This window comes from Mesocricetus auratus, unplaced genomic scaffold, assembly GCF_017639785.1.
Source record: "Mesocricetus auratus isolate SY011 unplaced genomic scaffold, BCM_Maur_2.0 Super-Scaffold_6730, whole genome shotgun sequence".
NCBI lineage: Eukaryota > Metazoa > Chordata > Mammalia > Rodentia > Cricetidae > Mesocricetus > Mesocricetus auratus.
This window is the reverse complement of record NW_024429184.1, coordinates 90,637,340-90,661,992: the sequence shown is the minus strand read 5'-3', so window position 1 is coordinate 90,661,992 and position 24,653 is coordinate 90,637,340. Positions and strand designations below refer to the sequence as shown.

The 24,653-nt window shown below is 47.5% G+C and overlaps 1 protein-coding gene across 1 annotated transcript in view; it reads left to right on the top strand.

Annotated features, from left to right (window-relative positions):
- Positions 1–5,376: 5,376 nt before the first annotated feature.
- The window catches only part of Onecut2 (one cut homeobox 2), a 60,381-nt gene continuing 41,104 nt past the window's right edge, over positions 5,377–24,653 (top strand). Inside the window, exon 1 of the mRNA XM_021229840.2 lies at positions 5,377–6,685. Coding sequence (XP_021085499.2) covers positions 5,452–6,685 — 1,234 coding nt within the window. The 5' untranslated portion in view covers positions 5,377–5,451. The remainder of the gene's footprint in view (positions 6,686–24,653) is intronic.

Here is a 24,653-nt window from a genome sequence, read left to right as displayed (position 1 = left end):
GCAGACCAGGAGAGGGGTGTAGGCACAGGTTCTGGACAAGAAAGTGTCCTGGCAGAGCCTACAGCTCAGATCTGTCCAGTTCAGATCTGGACTTCACTACCCACTGCCACTAGAACTCCTCCAGTCTGGAAGAAAGGGCACTGGGGACAGAGAGAGAGACAGAAATAGACACAGAGAGAAGCTGAGCACCAAACTTTAGCAGTCTCCAAATCTAAGAGGACAGAGAAGGACAGGATCTGTTGGTGTTTCAGCGCAGCTGAAGTCTGATTCTGTTTTTGGCTGTCTCTGCAGGATTGTCAGTCCCTGTAAGCAGGTGCCTATGCTCTTTGGGTTGGTAGTTGCCCCTTCTCACCTACTCTCAAACATACTCCCTCCAAATACCACACACACACACACACACACACACACACACACACACACACTCCAACTGCAACTCTAGTCTGAAGAGTTGAACTTGTCACTCCAAGAAAAAGCTTCTCCTGGAGCTTCTGGAGTTTCAGTTTCTCCCCTAGGAGGCCAGATAAGCTGGAAGAAAAGACTGTACCCCTAAGCAAAGTAGCTTTTGCCAATCTTGTGCAGTTAGGGGCAGACATTTGAAGGGTCTGCTCACCTAGAAATACTTTAATACAATCCATAAGAGGAGGTAGGAGTTTTTTTCCAAAGGACTAATTTGGTTTCAGCCATTAGAAAACTTTTTAAAATTACTGTTATTGTTATCATTACTATTATTATTATTATTATTATTATTATCATTATTTCCTAAATGCAGCAGGACATTTGAAAGACATCAGTGGATTTACAGGGTGAAAAGCTGAAAGGACCTGGGCTGGGCTTCAGCTTTACTTTTAGTTTTCTTCTTCCTGTGTTGAAGCAGCCCAAGCTCTCAGACAGAAGAAAATTGAAGCTAATGGAGATATCAAACCGAGCCACAATTCTGAAGGCTCCCTCTCTGACACAAACACCCACCGTGCATCTGCACGTGTAATCACAGAGACTTGCCGGGTCTTCATTACTAGAGGCTTTGAGACAAGGAATAAAATCCTCCAGCGTTAAAAGGAAGTGTCTATTATCACTATTATATAAAATCCTCCAGCGTTAAAAGGAAGTGTCTATTATCACTATTATTATTTGTGTACAGCAACATAAGAATTTCTTTCTCTTCTTGAAATTCCCCCACAATATTAGAACACCATTTGTTGCCCGATTCATATAAATGCTTGAGGCCTTACTGGAAAACCATTACCATTCAATGGCTAGAAAATTGCCCTCCTTCCTTTAAAAAAAATGAAAGAAAGAAAAAGAAAAAGGCTGTCGCAGCAGAAGCAGCAGCAGCAGCTTCTCTCTCTCTCTCTCTCTCTCTCTCTCTCACACACACACACACACACACACACACACACACACACACACACAGAGGCAACAAAAACTTTCTCCGACATAATCCTCCCTCATACAATGACAAAGAAATGATATTGACTTACCCAGGAATGGGTGATGTGTTTGATGGGGGGGGTGCTTTTTGTGTGTGAAGATTTCTGTCCCGGAGCTACACAGACAGCTGCAATTCATGGGCGATGCTGATTGCTAGAAAGGCTATGGATTGGCATGGGGTCTGCAGCTCACACACCCTGATCAATACCCCTACACTCACACGCCAGATGGTTTGGGGAAGGGCAAAATAAAATAGTCCAAAACAGCCCACCATTATTGCCCCCCCTTGGTACTGCTCTGATAAACCTAGCTGTAGCACAAATGTGTTGGGGTCAACATAAAACCTGGGTATATACTGAGTGTTTAGGTGGTTTTCTAGCCTTGTGCCTTTCTAGACTAGGCTATGGCTACTGTTGTTTTTTTGTTTGTTTTGTTTTAAGTTAAAACAAAGCTGTTGGTATCTTCTCCAGATTACATTGATTTAGGGTCTGTTTGTATTTTTTGTGAATAATTTATAGAGTTCCTGTTTTAATTGAGTCTTCCCAGTTTTAATATGAAACATACAAATGAAAACAGATAGTGAATATTTTTCAGTGTTTTCATGCAATTTCTAACTTAAGCTCTGCATTTTTGTTTCCTCTTCTACTGTGCAAAAACCTAGCTGTGGGACATTTATTTTATCTGTACTCATTTACATTTCTGATTGTGAAGGGTGTCTGACCTGCAGATGTGATACACCCCGAAGTGGCTCTGCGTATCCCGACACAAAGCCTGGTGTAGTTCCCCAGATCCTAACAGAAACGGCTGCCTGGTACTACATTTCCATAGACTATTTGTGAACCAAATGCTGGGGAGGGAGGGAGGGAGGGAGAGCCGAGGCTAAGTTCACATTAAAAGGCAAACCCCTGACCTAAAGGACTTGTTAAGCTTTGAGCAGAGTATAGGTCTAAACAAGGATGGTTAAAAAGTAGCTCTTCCCTTTTGTTTTATTAAAGACATAATGAGAAGGAAACACCGAAGTATTTCAAAGCAAATTCCAAAATCTCATTAGTACTGCTACTGTTAAAATTATCTTGAAGTGGAAAATAAATAGCTTTCCCTTTTTAGAAGGAAGGGAAAGGGGCATCTAAAACTCATATCAGTGCTGACTAAACAAGCGTTTTCATTATCCCTTTAATTGGGTTCTGAGTTGGAATATAAAACGTCAAAGCTATTAGAAAAACATCGTGGAAAAATCTGCTTTAATTTAACCCAATGAAATTATATACAAAGAAGCCCAATGTGATTTCATCATTTTCCTGAGATCGTCAATATTGATTGGGGGGGGGTGAGTGAGGAATGGAGGGAGAAAGGGAGGAGGGAAGGAGCCAGGCAGTGAGAAAACGCGTCTCACCTTTCTGTTCTCGGATAGAAATGCAATTCCCAGGAGCAGAATTACCTTGGTGGTCTGGCAAATTATTTTATCATTTTGAAACATATTTAAATGGAAATGTATATACTTAGGGTTCTGTTTGTGTGCAGGATCAGCCTAGAGGTTCCCTGGCTACTCCTTGAGCCTGAAGCCAGGGCAACAGCAACTGGAAGTTACCTTCAGCACTGGAGTCCAACCGAGAGATCTCTCCCAGCCCTCACCTTCCCTGTTGTTTAGGGTCCTGTCACTGAGCCTACTCCACCAAAGGAGGTTGCTGTCTGGAGAACTTCTGTTTGACAAGGTGTGTTTTTCAAACTGGTTCAAATTATCCTGTGCCCAACCAACGTAGATACAGAGGAGAAGGAAACATGGGAAGAAAACAGAGCAACAGAAAACTGCATTATTTTATGTGTCTCTTTTGTGACACTTAAAACATGAACAGCTAGGAAACTAGAGATTTGGCCAAGACTGGGCTATGCTGCTTTCTTACCCAAGCTTTGATGTCACAGAGGATGCTATTTGAAAGAATAATTGGTAACATATTGACCAGAGCTCAATAAAGTTGATCTATGAATAACATCACCGTACATTCATGGGTGGTGATGGGGTATGTCTGTAGCTGGAAAAGAGAGGAGACCCGCAGAAAAGGTCACTTCGAAAAGAACTGTTTTCCAAATGAATTAAACCGTTCTCTAGTCCCAAAAAGGCACATATAGTATTCAGGGCTATCCTTGTTTTCTTACCAAGTTTTCTCTAACAGCTGGAAATGGTCGGAGGGGACTGTCTTAAGAAGACCCCCTGCTCTTCTTTTGACAGCTGATCAAAAGAAAATAGGTCACGCTTCTCAAACTTATGTCCACCCTGTCCTTAATTACTGTCTCTTTAAACAAAGGCAACATCTGCGCAACCTCGAGCTAGCTTGAATCTTCGGAGGCAAACGGAGCGAGCGCAACCTGCTTTGGAAGAATCTGTTACTTTTAAGGCTTTCAATGCCCGGTGTTGGTCTCTGACTGTCTTCTATCACCCCTCAACCCCCACACAGTTCGCGGAAATTACTACCTCCTCCACTCCGACCTCCTGACCTGGGTTTGTCAAACAACGGGAATTCTAGGAAGACGAAGGTGTACTTTTTAAAGCTACAGCTTTCAAGAGCGGTCTCCCTCATAGTCAACGCCCCAGGCTCCGATCTTTTTTAGAAAAGAGAGTTGAAAATGCAAATGCCAGCGGAGTCTTACCTACCCACAGCAGTAAGCTAGGGTGGACAGTCCCCTCTAGAATCTGAGATAAGCGGTACGAGTGTGTGTGTGTGTGTGTGTGTGTGTGTGTGTGTGTGTGTGTGTGTGTCTGTGTGTGTTGATAAAGGAAAGATTCGCTGGTGCTGTCCCCACTATTTTGCATACTCCTTGCCCCCAGCAGAAGTTTGGGAGGCTGTGAATATTAATAAGTCTTCACCCCCAACCCCACGAGTTCTAACTCTCCCCCCTTTTTCCCTGTTCTTTGAAGGAACAAGCATTTGGAATTTTAGTTTTGTTTTGCAATCTAGTAGGGCCCTTCTGAAGCCTCATAACTGGGAGATTTATGGGCTGGCCAGTAATTAAATGATGTTATTGTGTTAACTTTGCATGCATTAGGGTTGCTTGCGACGCCGCCAGTGTGAACCTTCTGCCGCCCGCCGCAGCTCTTGGGCAGCCTAGGCGTTCGAGCTGCCGTCCCCCCATGGATTATGCACATCCCAGTCTCGGAAATTTACCGTGCATTAGAACACATTAGCGCCTGCATTTTAAAAGCTAGACTGCTAGCTCCTGGCGAGGGACTCTCGGGAAGTGGCTAGCTAGGAGACGCGCGTTTGTTTTTACCGTGCCACAAGCTTACAAGAGTGAAGAAAAGATTTGAGGTGAGACTAAAGAAACCGAAGCAACCAACCCAAATCGCAGCTGCCTGTGAGAGGCATCTCTCTCATAATCCCCCTGCGCCCCCCTCCACCGCGCACTCTTGCTTCTTTCTCTCTCTCCTGCACCCCCCTCCTCCCTTCTTCTCCTTGACGCTTGGTTCCAGAAGCAAAAAATGGGAGGGGGGGGAGCGAACCGAGCTGTCAGCCAAACCTGAAACGCTCGGCCCCGCCCCTTCACATCAATTGGCAGCTGTTCAGAGAAGGTCTGCCTTCCGAGGCAGCTACTGCTGCGGATTGGTTTCTCTTGCTGCCCATCGAGCACGGTCCCGCCCCGGGCCCGGGAGGATAGGTTGGCTGCTCCCGCAAGCGGCAGAGCCCTTCTGGACAGCTCCCGCTCACCCAAACAGAAGACGTCGGCGCCAGAGTGGGCTCGGACATGGCGAGGCAGCGCGCCCGCACAAGCGGCGGGGCCCGGTGATCCCTCCCTCCTTCCCTACCCCCTCCCCTCTCCCGCACGCACGCCCTGTCCGCCCCCACCCCACCCCCACCCCGGGCGCGCCCGCCCGCAGCCCGGGGCACACACCCGCACGCACGCCCCAGCACACACTCCCGCACTTCCACGCCCGCCCCCGAGCCCCGTGGCCGAACCACGCCACGCGTGCCTAGCCAGCCCGCCGGCAGCCCCCGCCGCTCCCACCGCCCCCGGGCCCCGATGGACTGAATGAAGGCTGCCTACACCGCCTATCGATGCCTCACCAAAGACCTAGAAGGCTGCGCCATGAACCCGGAGCTGACAATGGAAAGTCTGGGCACTTTGCACGGGCCGGTCGGCGGCGGCAGCGGCGGGGGCGGCGGCGGGGGCGGAGGGGGCGGGGGCGGGGGCCCGGGCCATGAGCAGGAGCTGCTGGCCAGCCCCAGCCCCCACCACGCGGGCCGCGGCGCTGCTGGCTCGCTGCGTGGCCCGCCGCCGCCGCCAACCGCGCATCAGGAGCTGGGCACCGCGGCGGCGGCAGCAGCTGCGGCGTCGCGCTCGGCCATGGTCACCAGTATGGCCTCAATCCTGGACGGCAGCGACTACCGGCCCGAGCTCTCCATCCCGCTGCACCACGCCATGAGTATGTCCTGCGACTCGTCCCCGCCAGGCATGGGCATGAGCAACACCTACACTACGCTGACTCCGCTCCAGCCGCTGCCACCTATCTCCACGGTGTCAGACAAGTTCCACCACCCGCACCCTCACCACCACCCTCACCACCACCATCACCACCACCATCACCATCAGCGTCTGTCGGGCAACGTCAGTGGCAGCTTCACCCTCATGCGCGACGAGCGCGGGCTTCCGTCCATGAACAACCTTTATAGCCCTTACAAGGAGATGCCTAGTATGAGCCAGAGCCTGTCTCCACTGGCTGCCACCCCGCTGGGCAACGGTCTGGGTGGCCTTCACAACGCTCAGCAGAGCCTGCCCAACTATGGTCCGCCGGGCCACGACAAAATGCTCAGCCCCAATTTCGAGGCGCACCACACTGCCATGCTGACCCGCGGTGAGCAACACCTGTCCCGAGGCCTGGGCACCCCGCCTGCGGCCATGATGTCTCACCTCAATGGCTTGCACCACCCGGGCCACACTCAGTCCCATGGGCCAGTGCTGGCTCCTAGCCGAGAGCGGCCCCCTTCGTCCTCCTCGGGTTCGCAGGTGGCTACGTCGGGGCAACTGGAGGAGATCAACACCAAAGAGGTGGCCCAGCGTATCACCGCCGAGCTGAAGCGCTACAGCATCCCACAGGCGATCTTCGCACAGAGGGTTCTATGCCGGTCTCAGGGGACTCTCTCCGACCTGCTCCGGAATCCCAAACCCTGGAGTAAACTCAAATCTGGCAGGGAGACCTTCCGCAGGATGTGGAAGTGGCTGCAGGAGCCCGAGTTCCAGCGCATGTCTGCCTTACGGCTGGCAGGTAAGTTCGGAGACAGTCGGTAGCCAGGCTGTTGGGGAAACTGCACCGGCGTGCTTGTGGGGCTGGTGTGTGCAGGGGCTCTGGTCTTTAGCTATGCCCCCTTCTCTCCTATGTTTGCCCCCTTTCTTCTCTTTCTTTTTCTTCCATTTTCACTTTCTCTTCTCCCCCTTATTCCTCTTCTCCCTTTTTTGATTCTCATTGCTTCTGAGTTTTCCTTGTCCCCCTCCTCCCTTTCATTTGGCCTCTTATCAGCGTGCCAACCTTTCCCCTCCTCCTACAGTGGGAGGCGGGATCGGGAGCTTTTGCTGTCCTCTAGAAGCCCTGTTTTCTGGACTTAACGAAAATCGAGAACAACCCTTAGCCAAAACGGGTGTGCTTGAACTTCCTTAGGACAACACTTTCCGTTTTCCAGTGTACCTAGTCTCCTTATGTTGTAGATGCTTTTCACTGGTTGGGGGTTTTCGCTCCTTGGAAAAGAAAGAGTTCTTCACTCCCCTCCTACCGACCAAAGCAGGCAAACTTTGGTCCTTGGCAGGAGATACACCCTTGCAGCACTGGGAACTAATGGCCAGGATACAACGCCGCTTCCAGAACCTAGCTGAGGCTTTGGTGTTCTTAGCCCAAGGACTTAGGACAAACCGAAAGAGCGGAGTCTGGCCGGCACTGGTGTCACTGACCACAGAAAAAGAGGGTGCAAAGACGAAGGTTAGGGCTGCCACATACGTCACTTTGCGAAGTGACACCAGAGTAAAGAGCTTCCTGCCTCACTCGCCTGCCGTCCTTGCTGGGCTACACACACGCCTTTGCTGGGATTTGCTGAGGTTTGACAGGACTCCAAGAGAGGTTAAGCTCTCAGAAAGAGGTGCTGAGAAATTAAGATGCGAGTTAGTTAATGCTTCTTGGCCGCAGCAGGCTACAAGCTCCGCCTTTGCATTAAGCAGGCGCTGATTGTGCGCGTAGCGGCGTGGCGGGGAGGGCTAGCAGCCCGCGGCAGGGGACCGGTCAACGCGCGGGTTACATTGTTCTGGAGCGGGCACGGCTCTCTGTGCCTCCTCTAGCGGCCAAGAGGCGAGGTACAGCCCTCTATTGTTCTAGGAACACTGAAACCCCGGTGTGGGCGGTGGGTACCAGAGGGAAAGACGCAGCCTAGGCTGCGGCTGACTCAATTGAGAGCTTTTGTGCACGCAGACCCCTCTCCCGGAGTGCCATGACTGCTCTCCTCCCAGGCCTGAACGGCGGACCCAGACTGGCAAAGGTGTCCAGACCTCCCACTGGTGAGGACATACAATACCCAGCTGCAAGCCTGACTGGGCGACTTCTCAGGAAAGGCTTGGTGCTCTAGAACAATTAGTCCTCGCCTTAATTTGCATAAAACCTGCATTGAGGCTCCCGCAGTTCTGAATCAGGGGCTCACTGCTCACTAGCGTTCTGTATCTGCTAGCTCAGGTGTCCACTCCGGTCCCCCAGGACTTTCTTCCACCGCCGAACCGGGCTTGTCGGGTGCATCCTACAGCTGCCTAGCAGGACTAGGTCACTGCTCGGGAGGAGGAGGCATTTCCGCCCACAGCCCCCTCCTTTGGCCACTGTTGGATTTTGTTAAATGTTCAGTCTATCAATCTAAAAGGATAAAGAAAACAAAAACAAAAACAAAAAACAAAAACAAAACCCCGAGATTTGTTCCAGAGAACTCCGTTCAAAATCTGTGGGCTGCGGACAAAGTTTATTCTTCATCCTTCCCTACATTTCCTTATGATTTGCTCCTGGCCCCTAGCAGAGATAAAGCTGTGAGAACTGGAAGCTTGGTGACAGCTCCCATTGTAGTAACTCTTTTGTTTTAGACTCTCCTCTCCCTAAAACAGGAAGAGCTCTATGGGGTCTCCAGCCTCGGCTGGCTCCCAGCGCTTGGGGGCTACAAGGAACTTGGCAGCTGCTCTTTGGGGTACAGTAAAAGGCTGGATGACAGCTGTTCTACTCTGGCCCATCTCTGAGCGCTGCCGCCCCCTCACGCCGGTCGGGCAAAGGACAAGGCTGTTTGAAAACGCTAGCAGCGTTCTGCCTGTGTAGGTCTTGAAAGTTAAGTCTCGCCTTGCTGTGAGCTTTTACTACAGCGCATGAGGATGAGTGTGGTACCTGGGTCTCCCAGCCCCAAACTCCCGGAGAGTTGCCCGGTGGCTCCTGGAGGCGAGCTTTCCAGACCACAGACGGTGTGGAGTGATTTTTCGGCGGGGACGCTGAAGGGGGAAGTGCACTGAGGACCGGGCTTTGCTCAAACATTTAAATGTGAGTCTGTTTTATTACCCTAGGTGAAAAGGGACAAGAGCCTTCGCCTTTTTATCTCGCCGTTTTATCAGCAACTACAAGTGTGTCGAGTGGTTATTATTACATAGGAGGCTTTTCAGTACGAGGTCAGTAGATCAGTCTCTTCAGACACAGCGGCAAAAGCTGGGACAAGTAAATAGGTATTATGTGCTCAGTAGAGTAGGGAACAGAAGCACACCGAGGAGAAAAAGGAGGCCTTTTGATTGTTATTGATCGATGGGAAACCCCGCTGGGAAGCAGCCGGGGCCCGTGCCTCTGGGACCCTGGGGTTAAGCAAGCCAGCGACTCCCCCGGATGGCCGTCCCAGCCCAGCACCTACACGACCTGGGACCACATCAGGCCACCCATTCATATTCTTGATTCTTGTTCATTCATATAGTCTCTCAGTCTCTCTCAGTCTCTCTCTCAGTCTCTCTCTCTCTCTCTCTCTCTCTCTCTCTCTCTCTCTCTCTCTCTCTCTCTCTCTCTCTCTCTCTCTCTCTCTCTCTCTCTCTCTCTCTCTCTCTCTCTCTCTCGTTATTTGATACCCATCTGGACCAGGGTCGGAGGGACTCTGAGTTAAAACTTTTGATTTGATTATGCCACCATCTTCAAGCACTATCGGGTCAGCAGGAAGACTGGGTCTTCCATCCCGACCATGCACGCTCCGGTCTCTTTTCTACCCGCACAGTCAAGCCCAGGTTGCTCTACCGAGGACGTAGGAGGATGCTGGGAAAGTTCGGAGGGTCCCAACACAGAAGTCAGAGAAAGGACTTCTGCTATGAGCCCTGGGTGGTGACAACAGCAAGCGCTTGGAACTGGCCAAATAGGCTGGGAGTGGCCCATGATGGGATCCCGCAGGGCGGTTCTTAAATATCCTGGCCCGGGGACAAACTCACGCAGGTCTGAGCACACTTCCTAGGGCTTTGATCCTCAGGGGCCTCTGCACCACGCACAAAAGCGAATCTCGAGAGCTCAGGGAAGAACCTGAGTTCGTGGCCTGGTGAAGGAAAACCGACACTTTACAAATGAGTGTGCTTTTCTTACAACGCAGGAAAACAATAGCCTGGCTACTATTACCCGAAGGTTTCTGCCTCCTGGGAATCCGGCCTCCGAGGTTGGCCCTCCGGGAGCCGGGCTCTAGAGCCAACTGCGGGAAGACAGTGCGGCCTAATCGAGGAAGCAGCCCCCAGTCAGGGTGGAGCCCACTCAGTTCAGGCGGTCTAAGACCCTTAACCAACCCGATGTCGTCGGACCCACTTGATGCCGGCCATAGTGGTATGGACTGAGCATTGATTGACCTATGGCTTCTGCCCAGGCATTCACTCGTACGTGCACCTATCCAGTCACGCGCGCGGTACAGGTATTTAGACGACTCGGGAGAGCGGTGTTTGCTATGCTGAAGGGCTGCAAGAAGGCCTTCACTTTAGGGTTCCTTCTGTCCCCCACCCAGCCTCCCCCACCATCTTGTTTCTCCAGCCCGGGGCCAGGCCCGGCACTCCCGGGGACTTAGTTCCGCGACCCGAGCCGAGAGGCCAAACCCTACACAAGTCCGTGAAGAACAGACTGATCTGTTAACCGCTGGCTGATCGGATTAATAACTGAAAAGCTCACTACCAGTGCTTCAAGTCCCTTGTCCCCTAAGAACGCCCTCCTAACGCAGATAGAGATCAGTAGGAGCTTGCGGAGGAGGCGGGACGCGAGGCAGCTGAGTGAATCCGAGCTGGAGAAGTATTCCAGGCCGCCGGCAGCGGTGGATTAGAGGAGCCGCGCATTTATTTTTATTCCAGGCTTTCCACGGTGTGGTTATGTCACTTTCTCAAACAAATGTGTATATGGAGGGAGATCGATGCTGATAATGTTTAGAAGATTAAAAGAGCATTAATGCTGGCAACAATAACGTAAACGTGTGGACCCAGATTTCATTGATCTGGAACCTGATCCGGCGCGTTTCCAGTAAGTCCGACGGCGGCGTGCTCTTCCCAGAAGAGTGCTCGCCAGTGCCCAGGATCCCTGGCGCTCCGGCCACGCCACTTCACCAGCTGAGGCCGGGTTCTCAGGTCTGACCGCAACTCCTCCCCTGAGCAGCTGCCTGAGCCAGCTCCGTTCTCTAGGTTGTTCTTGGCCTTGCTCAGGACTTCTGGGTCCCCTTCCCCACCCCTGGTATGCACGTTCCAGACGCTGTGCACTTAATTGGGACAGGGCGGGCGGCAAAAAGGGGTACTTTGGTTTTCCCTGCCCTTGACCAACGCACTTGGTCCAACGCGACCCTGTCTAGTTCGTGTTCTGTCTGCCAGTCTGTCTCCCTGTCTGCCTGTCTGTCTGTCCGTCTCTGTCTCTCTCTGATCAAAACCGCCATGGAAAACCCCTTAATTTTTAAATTCGTTCCCGATTAAATTTAAAAATGACGTGTCTAAAGTTTCCTGCGAACATCGAGCTTTAATGATTCGTGTATGCCACCCCGGCACCCGCACCCGGTCCTTACAGGTTTCAACACTAAAAGTCCTACTTGCAGACTTTGCACCGATGCCTTAGTGGGACTGTTAAACTCAGCCTCAGTAGCAAACACCTAGACTTCATCCCTCAGAATGGCCCTCTCTGCAGTGGACCAACTGGGTCAATCCATGGAAGGATCTTGTCCTCTGTCTTGTGGTGGCTGGGATCTTGGGCAAGGCAACTAGGGGAACACCCACCCCACACTTTCCCTTCTGACTCTGAGGCCACAGGCCCATCCATGGTGTGTGTGTGTGTGTGTGTGTGTGTGTGTGTGTGTGTGTGTGTGTGTGTGTTGGGAGGTGGTGATCTGAGGCACACATCTAATCCACCAGAAAAGAAAACTCTAGAATTTTTCCTTTTGGTCTGTGAGGGAAGAGGAAGAGCTACACCTTTTTTTTTTTTTTTGGCGTTTTTTTTTTAAATTAATTTATTTTTTACATTCCGATCCCAATGGTGGTTTGCTCTTTGAGAAGTGTTGAGGGGAACTTTCTAAAGAGGGGGCAAGAGCTGAATATACATATACATATATATACATATATATATATGAGAAAACTAGTATTTTCCTTCAAATGGGGTGTTTTCCTACTTTCTCAAAAAAGGGGTGGGGAGAAATATAAATCTTGTGTTCTGCTTTGAAATGTGGGAAAAAGCAGGTGGTTGTTTTTTATCTTTCCACCAGTGACTTCTCTTAAAATAAGGGAGCCCCTGCAGAACACCTCAGTCTTGAAGATCACAAAGTACCCCAATCCCTAAAAGCCATGTGGTCACCAGATACCCTGAAAGGCATAGATGGTTTCCTTTTGGAATAAAGGCAACTGGTCCACTCTCCAGAAGCTCTAAGTGTTGGATCCCACCTCCCATCCCCCACCCCTGCCCCAAAGGAGAGTAAGCCTTTGTTGAGTGGGAGTCTTAGATTACCCCACCCCATTTAGAATCTAAACAGCAGGATTGCTGATGAGAGTTGTAGGGAGAGGGTTAAATTGCATGTTCCACATTCCCTTTGTCTCCATAATGTCTTAGCAACAGCTCTGTTCTTAAGTCAAGACCATCCAGAAAGCCCGGGACCCTAGAACTGCTTTCCAGGAATTCATTGTATGATCTCCACTCTTCGATTTCTCTGGCTTGATAACACCCACTTGCATGGGAGACCAGAGGAACCAAGGAGGAGAGCTCTCTGGAAGAAAATACTCTGTAGGGCATGGCTGGTGGTAAGGGTTGTCAGAAAATATCTTTGGAAAAAGCGCTATCATCTGGAGGGATCCCTAGAGAAATGAAAACCTCATAGGAAAAGCAGAGAGATGTAGTTGCTGGGTTCTTGCCAAAGGAAGAGAAACAAAGAGGGCATAAATAGAAATAATTATCTGGATAAATGACTCTGGGGAAAAGGCTGAGATTGGGGCACCTTTGGGCTTAAACTTCTGTCTGTACACTCTCTGGGTAGGATTTGCCTTTACCTTCTCCCCACCGAACTGAGGAATGCCATTTCCTGCAGAGGGGTAACTCCTCTTCTGGGCCCAGTGCATCAAGAGAAGTCTTGTGCTGGCCTTTAGCCTGTCTGGTGAAGAGGAATTAAAGAAGCTCCCTCCTGGTGAGAGATACCACTGCTTTTCAGTCTAGCCTTTCCTTCAACCAACCTTAGTTGGGAAATGTTTCCCAAGCATCAGGCAAAACAGAGACTATAAAGATGACATGTGTTGTGGTAGGGAAGTAGGAGGCAGGGAAGTTGACTGCCTATTCTAGACTTGCGATTCCTTACAGACAAGGCACAGAGGCAGACATTGTCTCACTTGGAAAGTAGGGTTCCTGGAAGATGTGGGTGCTTGCTATGAATAAAAATCCCACACAGATTGTCCCAGGGTGCCAGGAGGCTCTGCATTCCTCCTTGGTTCCTCTCTCACTACTTGAGGATCCATTACTCTTTCTGTAAAAAGCAGACTTTGTTTGGGTTGGAAGCACACACCTCAGTGTAATTTAATCAGCATTGGACTTTGGCTCCTGTAATCAAATATACATATACTTTCTCCTGTAGGAAGAAAAATAATTTCTCTGTAACTGGTATTGACTTGAAATCATGTAATTTCTGGAAGGCACCACATTTTTAAAGGGGAAGGTAAAATTGTGGGGGAAAGGACCAACCCACCATTTTTGTGCTTTGCCTTGTCATTACTGAGAAGGCCCAGTCACCACGGAAGAAAGGGCAAAACGAGTGCTTACGGTGCTCGGATGTTCAGCCTCTTCAGTTGTGGGTATCTCAGGACAGCTTCTGTGCCATCGGCCTCTTACATCTATATTGATAGGAAGCTAGATTGACTGGCTCACCAGATCCCAGAACACGAGCTTTAGGTTGCCTCAATGTTCTTAAAGGAACCTGTCTATCTTGCATCTTGCCCCCCTCTTTGGAGAGGTCACAGGCAGTGGGATCTGGGTGTGCAGTAAGCCAGTTGTTGTTTGGTTGCTATTGCCAGCATTTTCCCCATTCTTCCCTCCAGTATCTCCCTGTGGTCGCTTGGTCTCCCCACCTCCTAGGGTGAGGCTTTGGGCTTTGCCCAAGCTGAGTCTGTTAGGGAATCTGTTGTAAACACAGATCCATTGATTTGCATTTGTCAGAGAGTAAAGTTAAACCAGTGAAAAGAGAAGCCCTTACCCTTTTATGCAGGGCCAGGGAAACCTTTCATATTGATCCTATTGATCCAACCTTTCCCTTTAAGGAAACCACATAGTTAAAGACCCTCGTTCAATAGATTTACCCTTCATGCTTATGATATTCCTCTAAGTGTTCTCATCTAGGATAGCTGGGCATTAAGCCCACATTCCAAGCCAAACAAAAATGAAAAGGGGAATTGAAGGGGAGGGGGTCAGGAGGCAGAATTGTGGGAAGTGAAATTAAATCAGACTGAAATGTATAGTGACACAGCTGGGGATGTTTTGATCATTCTAAGATGACATGCAGAGATAAAGATAAATTAGATGCATTTAGCATCTTCCACACACACACACTTTCCCCACAAATGAAAATCAGTTTCTATGCATAGACTAACAATGACTTAGGAGCATCATTTCCTTAATGTAAGGTGATCTCAATCAAACCACTAACTTGTCTCATTTAAACTGGTTTGTGTAAAAGCACTATTGCTGCCACAATAGTTATTTTGGCTTGTTTGTAGAAAATCAAGAATAGAATTGTCCATACAATTGTGATATCTTGAACTCCATATATGATTATGGATACCAAACCACTTAAGAAGTGGGGTTTAGAGCCATGTGCTCCGATGGAAGTAGTAGATGCTAGTTTAAGAATAAAGTACAAGGTTTCTTGGAGAGTACTATAGATGAAGTAGAAGTTGATACATGTGACTTAGTGTTCCTCTTGCTTGTAGATATGAAAACGAAAGTTCCTTTGTCCCTTGAACTATTGGCACAATCCTATCCTTTCTTTTTGGGCCCCCTTTTTGTTCTGTAACTCCATTCGTGTTTTCTTTTTCTTTTTCTTTTTCAACATGGACTCTTTTCAATTGGCTATCTCTAGGGTTGTTTTTGTACATTTGTGTTTGTCTCATGTGATTGAAAAATATTAATGATTCCTTAGGTGAGCTAATGTATTTATCTGCTGAGTGAGTTCAAAGGGCAGAGTTCAGCTATGGTTCAGATTAATTGAACAGGAAGCAGTGGGCTCGCTAGGCTGTGTTGAACAATGCCCTAGCCCCTTAAAATATCACTCTTAGCAAACACACAATTTTACTGTCCTTATCCTGGAGTCTGATGTAAGACACTTGGATTGACTTGGATTGTCTGTTTAAAAGCCCAAAGCCAAGCACAGCAACTGCAGCCAAACCTAGAGACTCCTCCGGGAAGAGGAGTTTTCTCATTGGCTAATTGCTTTATTGGTAGTCTGACCCGCAGAGCAGCTGCAGGGGCCTGGATGAAGGCTTAGGCCTTGGAATAATGTGATCCATTAGAACAGGGTAAGGCATTTTTTGTTTACTCAATTGGAGCTCCCTGAAAAGTGCCATTAACCCCATCCCAAATGTGTGTGTGCTGCAAAAGCCAGAGGTCACACCAGTCATCTGTGGGTGGAGCCAACCTCCGCCCCTAGTCCAAGGGAGAGGGCATGTTTCTGGCATTGCCTTCCTTGGAGTTCGGCATAGTCCTTTGGGCCCTTCCAGGGTTTTGACCAAAGCCAGCAGTTTCACTTGTTTACATTTCCCAACTGCTGAATCAGGTTATTGCTGATTAAACAGTTTTGATCTGAGCACCAGCGTGTATGTGCATGTGTGAGCGAGCACACACACACACACACACACACACACACACATCCTCCCCCACTAACCCTCTCTGTTCTATTTATTTTCCCTCCATTACTGTGCATTACAGTAAATAGAATTGTACACACAATGCTTTTAGCAGAAATATAGTATGGATACGTTACTTGGATCAAACAGAAGGTACAGATTGGAGCAAGAGGGGAGTTAAGACTTGCCACACAGACACTAGTAACTGCAGCTTCTCGGGCTGGAAGTCTCTGATCAGCCGTCTGCTTCGCCTCACCTCACCCAAGGTCAACCCCCTTCCTCCACTTCCTTTCTAGTATCAGTGTCCCATTCCTTACTTTTCACGTGCAGCCTGTTGCAAACACTGCCTTCCGAGATACATCACAGGGGGACCTCTCCATGCTCATTTGAGCACCTAGCCTCTGCTTCTTCTAATGCATTGCCAAGGAGAAACCAATGAACAGTACTGCCTGGAGTGAGGTCTTAACCCATCGAGCTGTTGAGGTAACACTGTCCTTCCAAGTTGGGTGGCGTTTGGGGTGGAGTGGCAGGGAAAACAAGAAATATGTGTGGGACGAAAGATAAGTGGTTACCTGTGGAAGAGGAATGGCACAGTTGATGGCACCATGGAAGGCCATGCCTGATGTGCAAAGGTAAAATGTTATAAAGGAGACTAGAGAGAATGGGATCTGGATATGGTAAGGGCTAGGAAGAGAAAAGCAAAGACCTGAGCCAGTGGGGGTAGACTTGAAGCCTAAGGGTGCATCTGGCTGCAGCTCCATTGGATGCAACTGTTTACCAAAGTCTCCTCAAGTCCACCGCAGCCGGGAGCCTCACTCCACCCCCTCATCCCCCTTCCCTGTGCCTGTGGGTGGGTTGCAGTCTGACGCCTAAACAGCTTCAGCACCATGAACAGCGCCATGTAGCCGCCCTCCAGCTTCTGTGCCTGGCTGTGGGACCCTCAGCCTAGACCAGAGACATGTGCTGGCATGAAGTCTGAGTAGGAACGTAGCTCCAACTCTGTAGATGTCTGTGCCTAGAGGAAAAATAGGGCCTCAGATTTTCCTCATGCTGGAAGACTTCTCAGGTGAGAAGATGCTTAAAACTCACCTTGCTTCCCAAAGGGGAAGAGCAGGGCATCTGTGCAAGAAGACAGGGTGGAGGTTGCCATCATTGAACTTTTTTTCTCTGTGTTATTTTCAAAGTCCCTGATTGACACTCTTAACACGGTTTTTAAGATCTAGGGTTCCTTGTAAGGTCTACTGCCTAGTCTCCCTTCTCCCCCAGGTATGTACATGAATGAATGCTTTGGCTCTCAACCCGCATGCTTCTGGGTTTTGAAAACGCAAGCCTCATCACATTAAGTAGCATTCTCATAGTAAAATCAGCAGTGATGCTTCAGAGAGACCCAATCATGAGGCACTTACTCATATAAACCAAGTTCAGCTGCTGGTGTCACTGGTGACTCAAGTGTCACTGGTGATGGGGCTGTGTTTAAGAAGATATTTACCACTAGATGCTCCCTCACACAGAAAGAACCAACAGCCAAGATGTCCAGGCTCTCCGGTGGAGAGCTGACTTAGGCGCTAACCTCTGACCTTCTCAGGCCTTTGTGTTCAGCAGGTGAGTCCCATTGGTCAATAATGGGATACAATTTGCATCTTCCTGGCTTTTAGTAAAATATCCCTTGATGTCCCCAAACTAATTAACTTGCAAAGCCTTCTTTTGCTTTATTTCAAGGGACTCCAGTTCTGGCCTAATCTATTACTATGTGGCTGTTGGGGAGATAGAGTCTAGGGACAAAAGAGTCACTCCTTTACAAGAAGGCCAAGAGCAAAATATATGTTTCTTTTCCTATGACAATTCATTTTGAAACTTTAGGGAACTCTTTATGAAGATGAAGATGACTGATCATATCTAAAACCTAGTTTTTAGTACATTTGGAAAGCTCTGATAAAAGTGATTTCTTCAAGCTGTGTAATCTCAATTTTCAACATCTCTTTCTAAGCAGGTATTGGGTTATGCTTTTAAAATCTCTAGTAAAACATTGACAGTCAGCACAGCCCCTTTAAAATCTCTCTCCTCCCTCCCTCCCTCCCTCCCTCCCTCTCTCTCTCTCTCTCTCTCTCTCTCTCTCTCTCTCTCTCTCTCTCTCTCTCTCTCTCTCTCCCTCTCTCAAGTATTATCACTGCAAGATGTACTGAATTCACTGTCTTTGTGGTGAACTCAGTATGGCTTTTGAAATATACTTTGATAAGATTTCACATAGGATGGCCTTTTCTATAGCCTTTGACTCTAAACATTAAAAGATACACAGAACTAAATAACTTCATATTCTTTCCAAATCAATGACTTAGACTCCTAACTCTAAGATATACAGAAATTTTTTTCATGGATTCACTTCCCTTCTACTGTGTTATCACAAGTCACATTCAAGGTACAAGAACAGGTCTTTATTTACCCCAGTGTCTTACCCTTGGTCCTTTATTTACCCCAGTGTCTTACCCTTGATCCTTTCTTCCATTTTCCTGAAGAGGGAGAAGTGGCCTTGGTACTGAAGGCTACACCCTCAGACTTGTTCTGAGATTCCTTCCCTCATCAGGATGCCACCCTTCCTTTCCTTCTCCCTCAAGCTTGCCTTTGTCACGCCAGCATCCTCAGGCTCCTCACTTTTGTCTGCTTTTTAAAATGCACCCCACCCACCCCACCTTCATTTCTTTTCTCCATTTCTGGAAGGAGCTGCTGTGGCTCAGTGTGTCCTTTGCCTGTGTGGTTAGTCTCGGCCCTTGGCAGTCTGATCTCAGCTTCTCCTACACCCCAAACCTTCTCCTACTTACCCCACTGCTGTCTTTGTAACTAAGTTCACATCTCAGTTTCGTATGCATGCATGTATGTATATATATGCTATTATAACCTGGTCTCTCTGCAGAACTGACACTGTTGGCCACCCTCATCCCTAAACTTTTCCCCCGCTGGTTTCTAGCATACTATTCTCCCTTCCTCTTCCCCATTCTCTCCTACTACATCTGGGTACACCTTCCCAGCCTCCTCTCTAGCCTCCCTCAAGTGCAGTGCTTTTCCCCAAACTATTTGATTTTTTCACTCATCATACTTAAAATTGAGGATCTTTTTCTTTTAATATTTAAGAAAGATTAGAATAATTCTTAGAATAATTCTAAGAAAGAATACAAAAAATGAGCTTCATTGTAACATTTTTATAAAAGTGTGCCACTACACTTTGTTCTTAGTCATCTCTTCACTGTCTCCCCTTCTTCCTTTCCCATCTCTCGCAGGTTCTCCTCCTTCCTCCCAAATAGTCCCTTTCATATGACATGTGAAAAGCTGGGAATGGTGGTCTGGGCTCTCAGATGGAGAAACCACAGCACCCCGGAAGCTCAGTGTTTACTACATAGAGCTGAACAGGGAGGCAGGGTTATTACATACAGCTGAATGTGGAGGTGGGGTTTGTGGTGTACAGCTGGATCAAGGAGACAGGTTTAGCTAATCTCAGTGTGAGAAGTCTCTATATGGAACAGTCTTTGAGCTGTAAATATCCAGGGAGAAAGAGCCGTCTATGGTGGGCAGTTTCTGCACATACTATCAACATCCACACACAGACCAGAAAGGAAGGCTTTGCCATTTCCCATGAGTCTAAGGAGGCTCTGGGGTCCTTAACATGGCCAGCTAATGTCAACACACAGCCACTCAGACCCTCACATGCTCAAGGCTTCCTTCAGTTCTATTTTCAGTTTTTTTAGAGGAAATCCCACACTGATTTCTGCTATGGCCTTGCCAGTTTGCACTCCCATCAATAGTATATAAGGGTTCCTGTCCCCCTGTAGCCTCTCTGGTACTTTTCCTTCAGATAGCCATTCTGGGGTGAAATGGAACCACAATGCATTTCCCTGATGGCTAAGGATATGGAACACTTTTCAAATATTAATTGGCCATTTCTATTTCTTCACCCTGGAAGATCTTATCAATGTAGTTAGTATCTCCCTATACTGAGGACTTCAGGCCTCTCTCTAGCCCTGGTATCTCTCCCTCACTCTCAGGCTCCAGGAACTTGTTTCCATCTTTGCCTAAATGGCCTCAAACACGAATTATCTTACATTGAGCTCATCTATTTAATCCTTCAACATGGCTCAGCCGTCACCAAATTTGAGAATTTTATTCCAACTTTGAATTATAGTACATGTACAAACTTTTAATTCGAAAGTCAGGATTTCAGCATGAGTTTTTTTTTTTACATTTTCTTCTTTGCCCATCAGTCAATCAACCATAAATTAGCCTTGTGGACTACAACGTTTAAATATCTGTGTTGCTCACTTCTGATATCTGTCAACTGGCACTATCCCCAATGTCAGAAACTTCTCATTGGCTTGTCTCCAGTGTTATCCTCTGCCATCCATGTTCCATGCTTAAAAATTAGAGTGATTTTTCTGGAATCCAAATCTGACCCGATCTTTAGCACTCTTCTTATCTTGAAACAGGTTCCAGTGGTCTTAGGCATGGTAGGCAAGCATTCTACAACTGAGCTATAGTCCCAGTCCTTTTCCCTTTCTAACAGCTCTTTTAAAACGGGTCTTCTTTTCTAGAAGGGGTAAGACTGTTGACAGAAACATTTGCTTATATAATTCAAAGTAGGAGTCAGTGTTAACCCACAGTTAGACATAAGCCAGTCTAATGAGGATAAAATAGAGCTCATGGCGGCTTGCTTTACTAGCAAAGCTGTTCTGCCTCAGTAAAAAGCTGGAAATGCACACACCTTAGAGCATCAGAGCCAGCAGCCTGTCTAGCAAATCAGACAGACTAGTTTGCAAATCATTTTAATGATCAGTAACCTGAACTTTTAATCAAATGACCATAACTTGATATACTGCAAGTTCTTAGACTGCTGTTACCTTAGTTTGCCTGAAAAGGACAAAGCCACAGGTCACAATTTTCTATTTATAAGCTTAATCTCATTTTTTTATTTATATTTGACAAGCAAATACATAAATAAGGCTACAGGATATCTTTGGTACTCAGTCATTCAACATTTCCAGGATGAATGTAGTTTTGCTGGCACAGTGACGGGCAGGGTAATTAACAGTGGGAGAAAGTTAACCACACACACACACACACACACACTAAAATTTTGGAGGCAGGATCTGACCTGGAACTCACAAGTGCTGGGATGAAAGGCATATAACACCATCTCCAGAAGCTCCCCTTCTGATATTAGTGAATTTTAAAGATTTAAGTGCATAATCTACTATTGTATTTACAATATCCATATGGGGTTGTAGGGTAGGATTTACTCTTAACTTTTGTAAGAAATAGTGAAACCAGAACCATTTATTTGCCATACATCTTGTATGGAAGCAGTATATTGCACTGTGATATTTTCTTTTTAGTTATGCTCTGATATCTCTGTATTAAAATGTAACAGACTACAAAGACTAAAAACAATAGAAGGAAGTACTAAGATTCAGACTTTTTGTTTTTCTTTTGGGGTGTTGTTTTGTTTTTGGAGACAGGGTTTCTTTGCACAGCCCTGGTGGCCCTGGAACTCACTCTACATAGACCAGGCTGGCCTCGAACTCAAAGATCTGGCTACCTCTGCCTCTCGAGTGCGGCTGCGCCTTGGCTTAGTCTTTGATTCTCTAAATTGAACACATCATGCTGCACGGTAATTAAGTGTGTAAGGTAAGCAACTGGCTTGAGAGCCTGTCGCTGGGGTGCCTGAATAACTAAGTCAAGGTCCCTTAATAATGAGGCTGCAAGATGACAGACCAAAGCAGAAAAGGGTAGATCTGAGGTCACCCTTAGACTCCCACCTGGGGGAGGATCAGTGCTGTCCTCTTTGGTTGGGCACCAGGGTATACATAGCATCCCATCCTTCCCTTTTTCTCTTGCCTCAGCCTTTTGTCTGCCAAAGAGCTGGAAGGACCAGGAGGAGTTGGCATTGCTGACCGGGCTTACCACGCCTTCCCAGGAAGTTCTCCACCCAAAGCCTTAGACTGAGGCTTCCATAGGCAGATTCTGGACCACCCCTCTCCTAGCCGAGAGAGGAGCCACAGCGGAGGCACTTCTCTCCCAGGCTGCTGGAGAGGGCTTAGAGGAACAAGCCCTCTCCCTCTAGTCCTCCCCCTCCATTTCCCTTCCTCCTTTCTTGGCCTCCTCCTTCCCTTCCTTCTTCTCTCCTTGTTGATCTTTTAAAAAAATCATATCACACACACACACACACACACACACACACACACCTCCCACAACAGAGGTCAAAGGACAGCTTATGGAATTTGACTCACTTACATTCCCCCATGTGTGTCTCAGGGTCATCTTGCTAGTCCTTACTCTGGCTGCTTGTCCAGAATTCATGAGAGCCGCAAAGTGCACAGTGCAGTGAAGGGTCTTTGCATTTGGAGTCTGACAGGCTCAGGAATATAACTTTGCCTTTGCATAACTCGAGTTCAATCTCCTGAACCCCGGTTTTCTCCTTTATAAAATGGGAGTAGTATGTTCACCTTGGAGAGCACATGCAAGTATTAGACATGATCCATATGAAGTAACTGTCAGGTAACAGACCGATGCATCTCCATGGTTTTCCCACAGAATCCGCTGCCTAGCATAATGACCCAAGAGGCAAGATGCCTTTGGTTGTTGAGGGGTAAGCAATTACATGAAGTACATATATATTATCGAAGGTGTGTTATATAGTAAACATATGTAACATATCACCTCCAGACTCATGGGACCCAACAATTAATACTTATTTCTCATATATCTACAGGAACCAGCTGCTATAGGCTGGTCCCAAATGGGTTTGCCCATGCTCTATAATGGTAGAACTAAAATGCTCATCCCACTGATGGAAGCAAGTCACATGACTGAGCCCAGAACTAGAGGGGAGCCCGCTATTTGGTTATATGGCAAGAATATAGAAGGGCACACAGTGAGGTGAGAGACTGAAGCTTTCAAATCTATCTTGGGGCTCTACCTCATGGCCCACATGTTTGGCTCATTTGTTCTCAGAGAAAGATGCTCTTCTAGTGACTTACGGATATCGAGGGATGTCTGCTAGAAGAGTGCTAATGCTGGCAGCAAAGAGAAGGTAAATGTAGAAGCAGAAGTGTTTGATATCCATTAAGACCACTATGTCTGTGGGTCCAGTGCCGATGCAGGACATTCATGACCTTCCCTACTAGGTCACAGCAGCCAGAGACCCCAAGATCTGCCCTGCTTTATTTCCTCCTCAGCCTGCCACGAGGGTCACACAGCCCTAGTGTGCTCTGGGTGTTGGTGGGATTTTGTGTTGCTAGATAGGTTCTTTAACTTCTGGGGAGTTAGGTTGTGGTTATTCTGCTAAAATCCAAACAAAGATGTAAATGCCGTGTAAACTTTTGCAAATAGACGCCATTTGGAGGCAATATCCAAAAGTCGTTCTTATTCATAACTCTCGAAAGCACTTCAAGTTTTGTTTTGCTTTTAAGTCTTGGGTTCTACTTCTGGGTCATACTTTTTTTTTAATGGAATGTAGCATTAAAAAACAACAACAACCAAAAAAAAAACCACTTGAGTGTTTTGTCATGGTTCTCCATGCAGGTGTTAAGGGATGTCTTTCATTAGTAAGCATGCCCCCAGATAACACTCATTTGCATTTTCTTCTCTGCCTGTCTCTTAATGGTCTGGTGCACAGAGGGCTACTTGAGCTGATTTATGTGATGTCAGCTGCTCTCATTTGTGCATACTTAATTCAGAGAGGGGATCCCATTGATTTCCGAGACCTGTGTTCCAGGACACAGTACTAGCATAGATATTTCAGCTGCTCTAACTACATCGTCTGAGACGGGAAAGCACTTTAAACCTCCAGAAGTAATTTTGACAGACATTTCACTGTGCTCCATGTTGCTCACATAATTAAATTCTCTTTACTTCAAGGTCTGTTTAAAATTAAATTGGAAAATATTTTTTGAGTTCCAATGGGTAAAGAACTTGGTTCTGCATACATATGAAATGGCACCTATAGCTCGACACACAGCTCCCCTTTCCCAGACATCCTTGTTTGCTTTTCTGTTGCTGTGATAAACACCATGTCTGAAAGCACCTTGGGAAGGAAAGGGTTTATTTGACTTCCAGGTTATAATTCACCATCAAGAAAAGTCAGGGCAGGTGCTCAAGGCCAGAAGGCAGAGTCAGGAACTGAAGCAGAAACCACAAAGGACCACTGTTTACTGACTTGCTTTTATATAGCCCAGGCCACCTGCCCAGAGATGGTCCTGCCCACAGTGGGCTGGGTGGCCTGATATCAGTTAGCAAGTAAGAAACTACTCAGAAGTCAATCTCGTGGAGGTAGTCCCTCAGTTGAGATTCCTTATTTCCTGGTATGTTTGTGTCAAGTTGTCAAAAACTACCCAGCGTACCATGGGTGTGAAGAGCATCACCACCAGTAGGCAAATGCTACCTTGCTATATTAAGCTTGTTTACCCCAGAATTCCACAGACTTCATATTTTGTGCCTACTCAGTGCTTAGTGTTGAGAATACAATTTGTAATCCCGCCCCCCCCCCCCGTGGAATTCCTATTTAGTACGAGAGATGTGAATCCCAATGTCCTCTGTCTTGGGAAAGGAGACACGGGGGTAGCCTTGTCTCTGGACCTGCTCTGCTACTGAGGATAGGTAATACGCTTCTTCTATCCTGGATATCACTGAGATAATCATTCCATCCATCCTCTTTGGTGCTAGAAATGTAATTGGAGAGCTGGCATTCCTTAAGCACTGGATTAATACTCTGAAAACCACCCGGAAGAAGTGCACTGTTGCTTTCCCTTTGGATACTTTAGAATTCATTAGAATAGTCAGTCTTACAGGCACTTCAAGGCTTATTTTATTTATCTCTGGGTTTAGGTAAGATACCTTAGTGA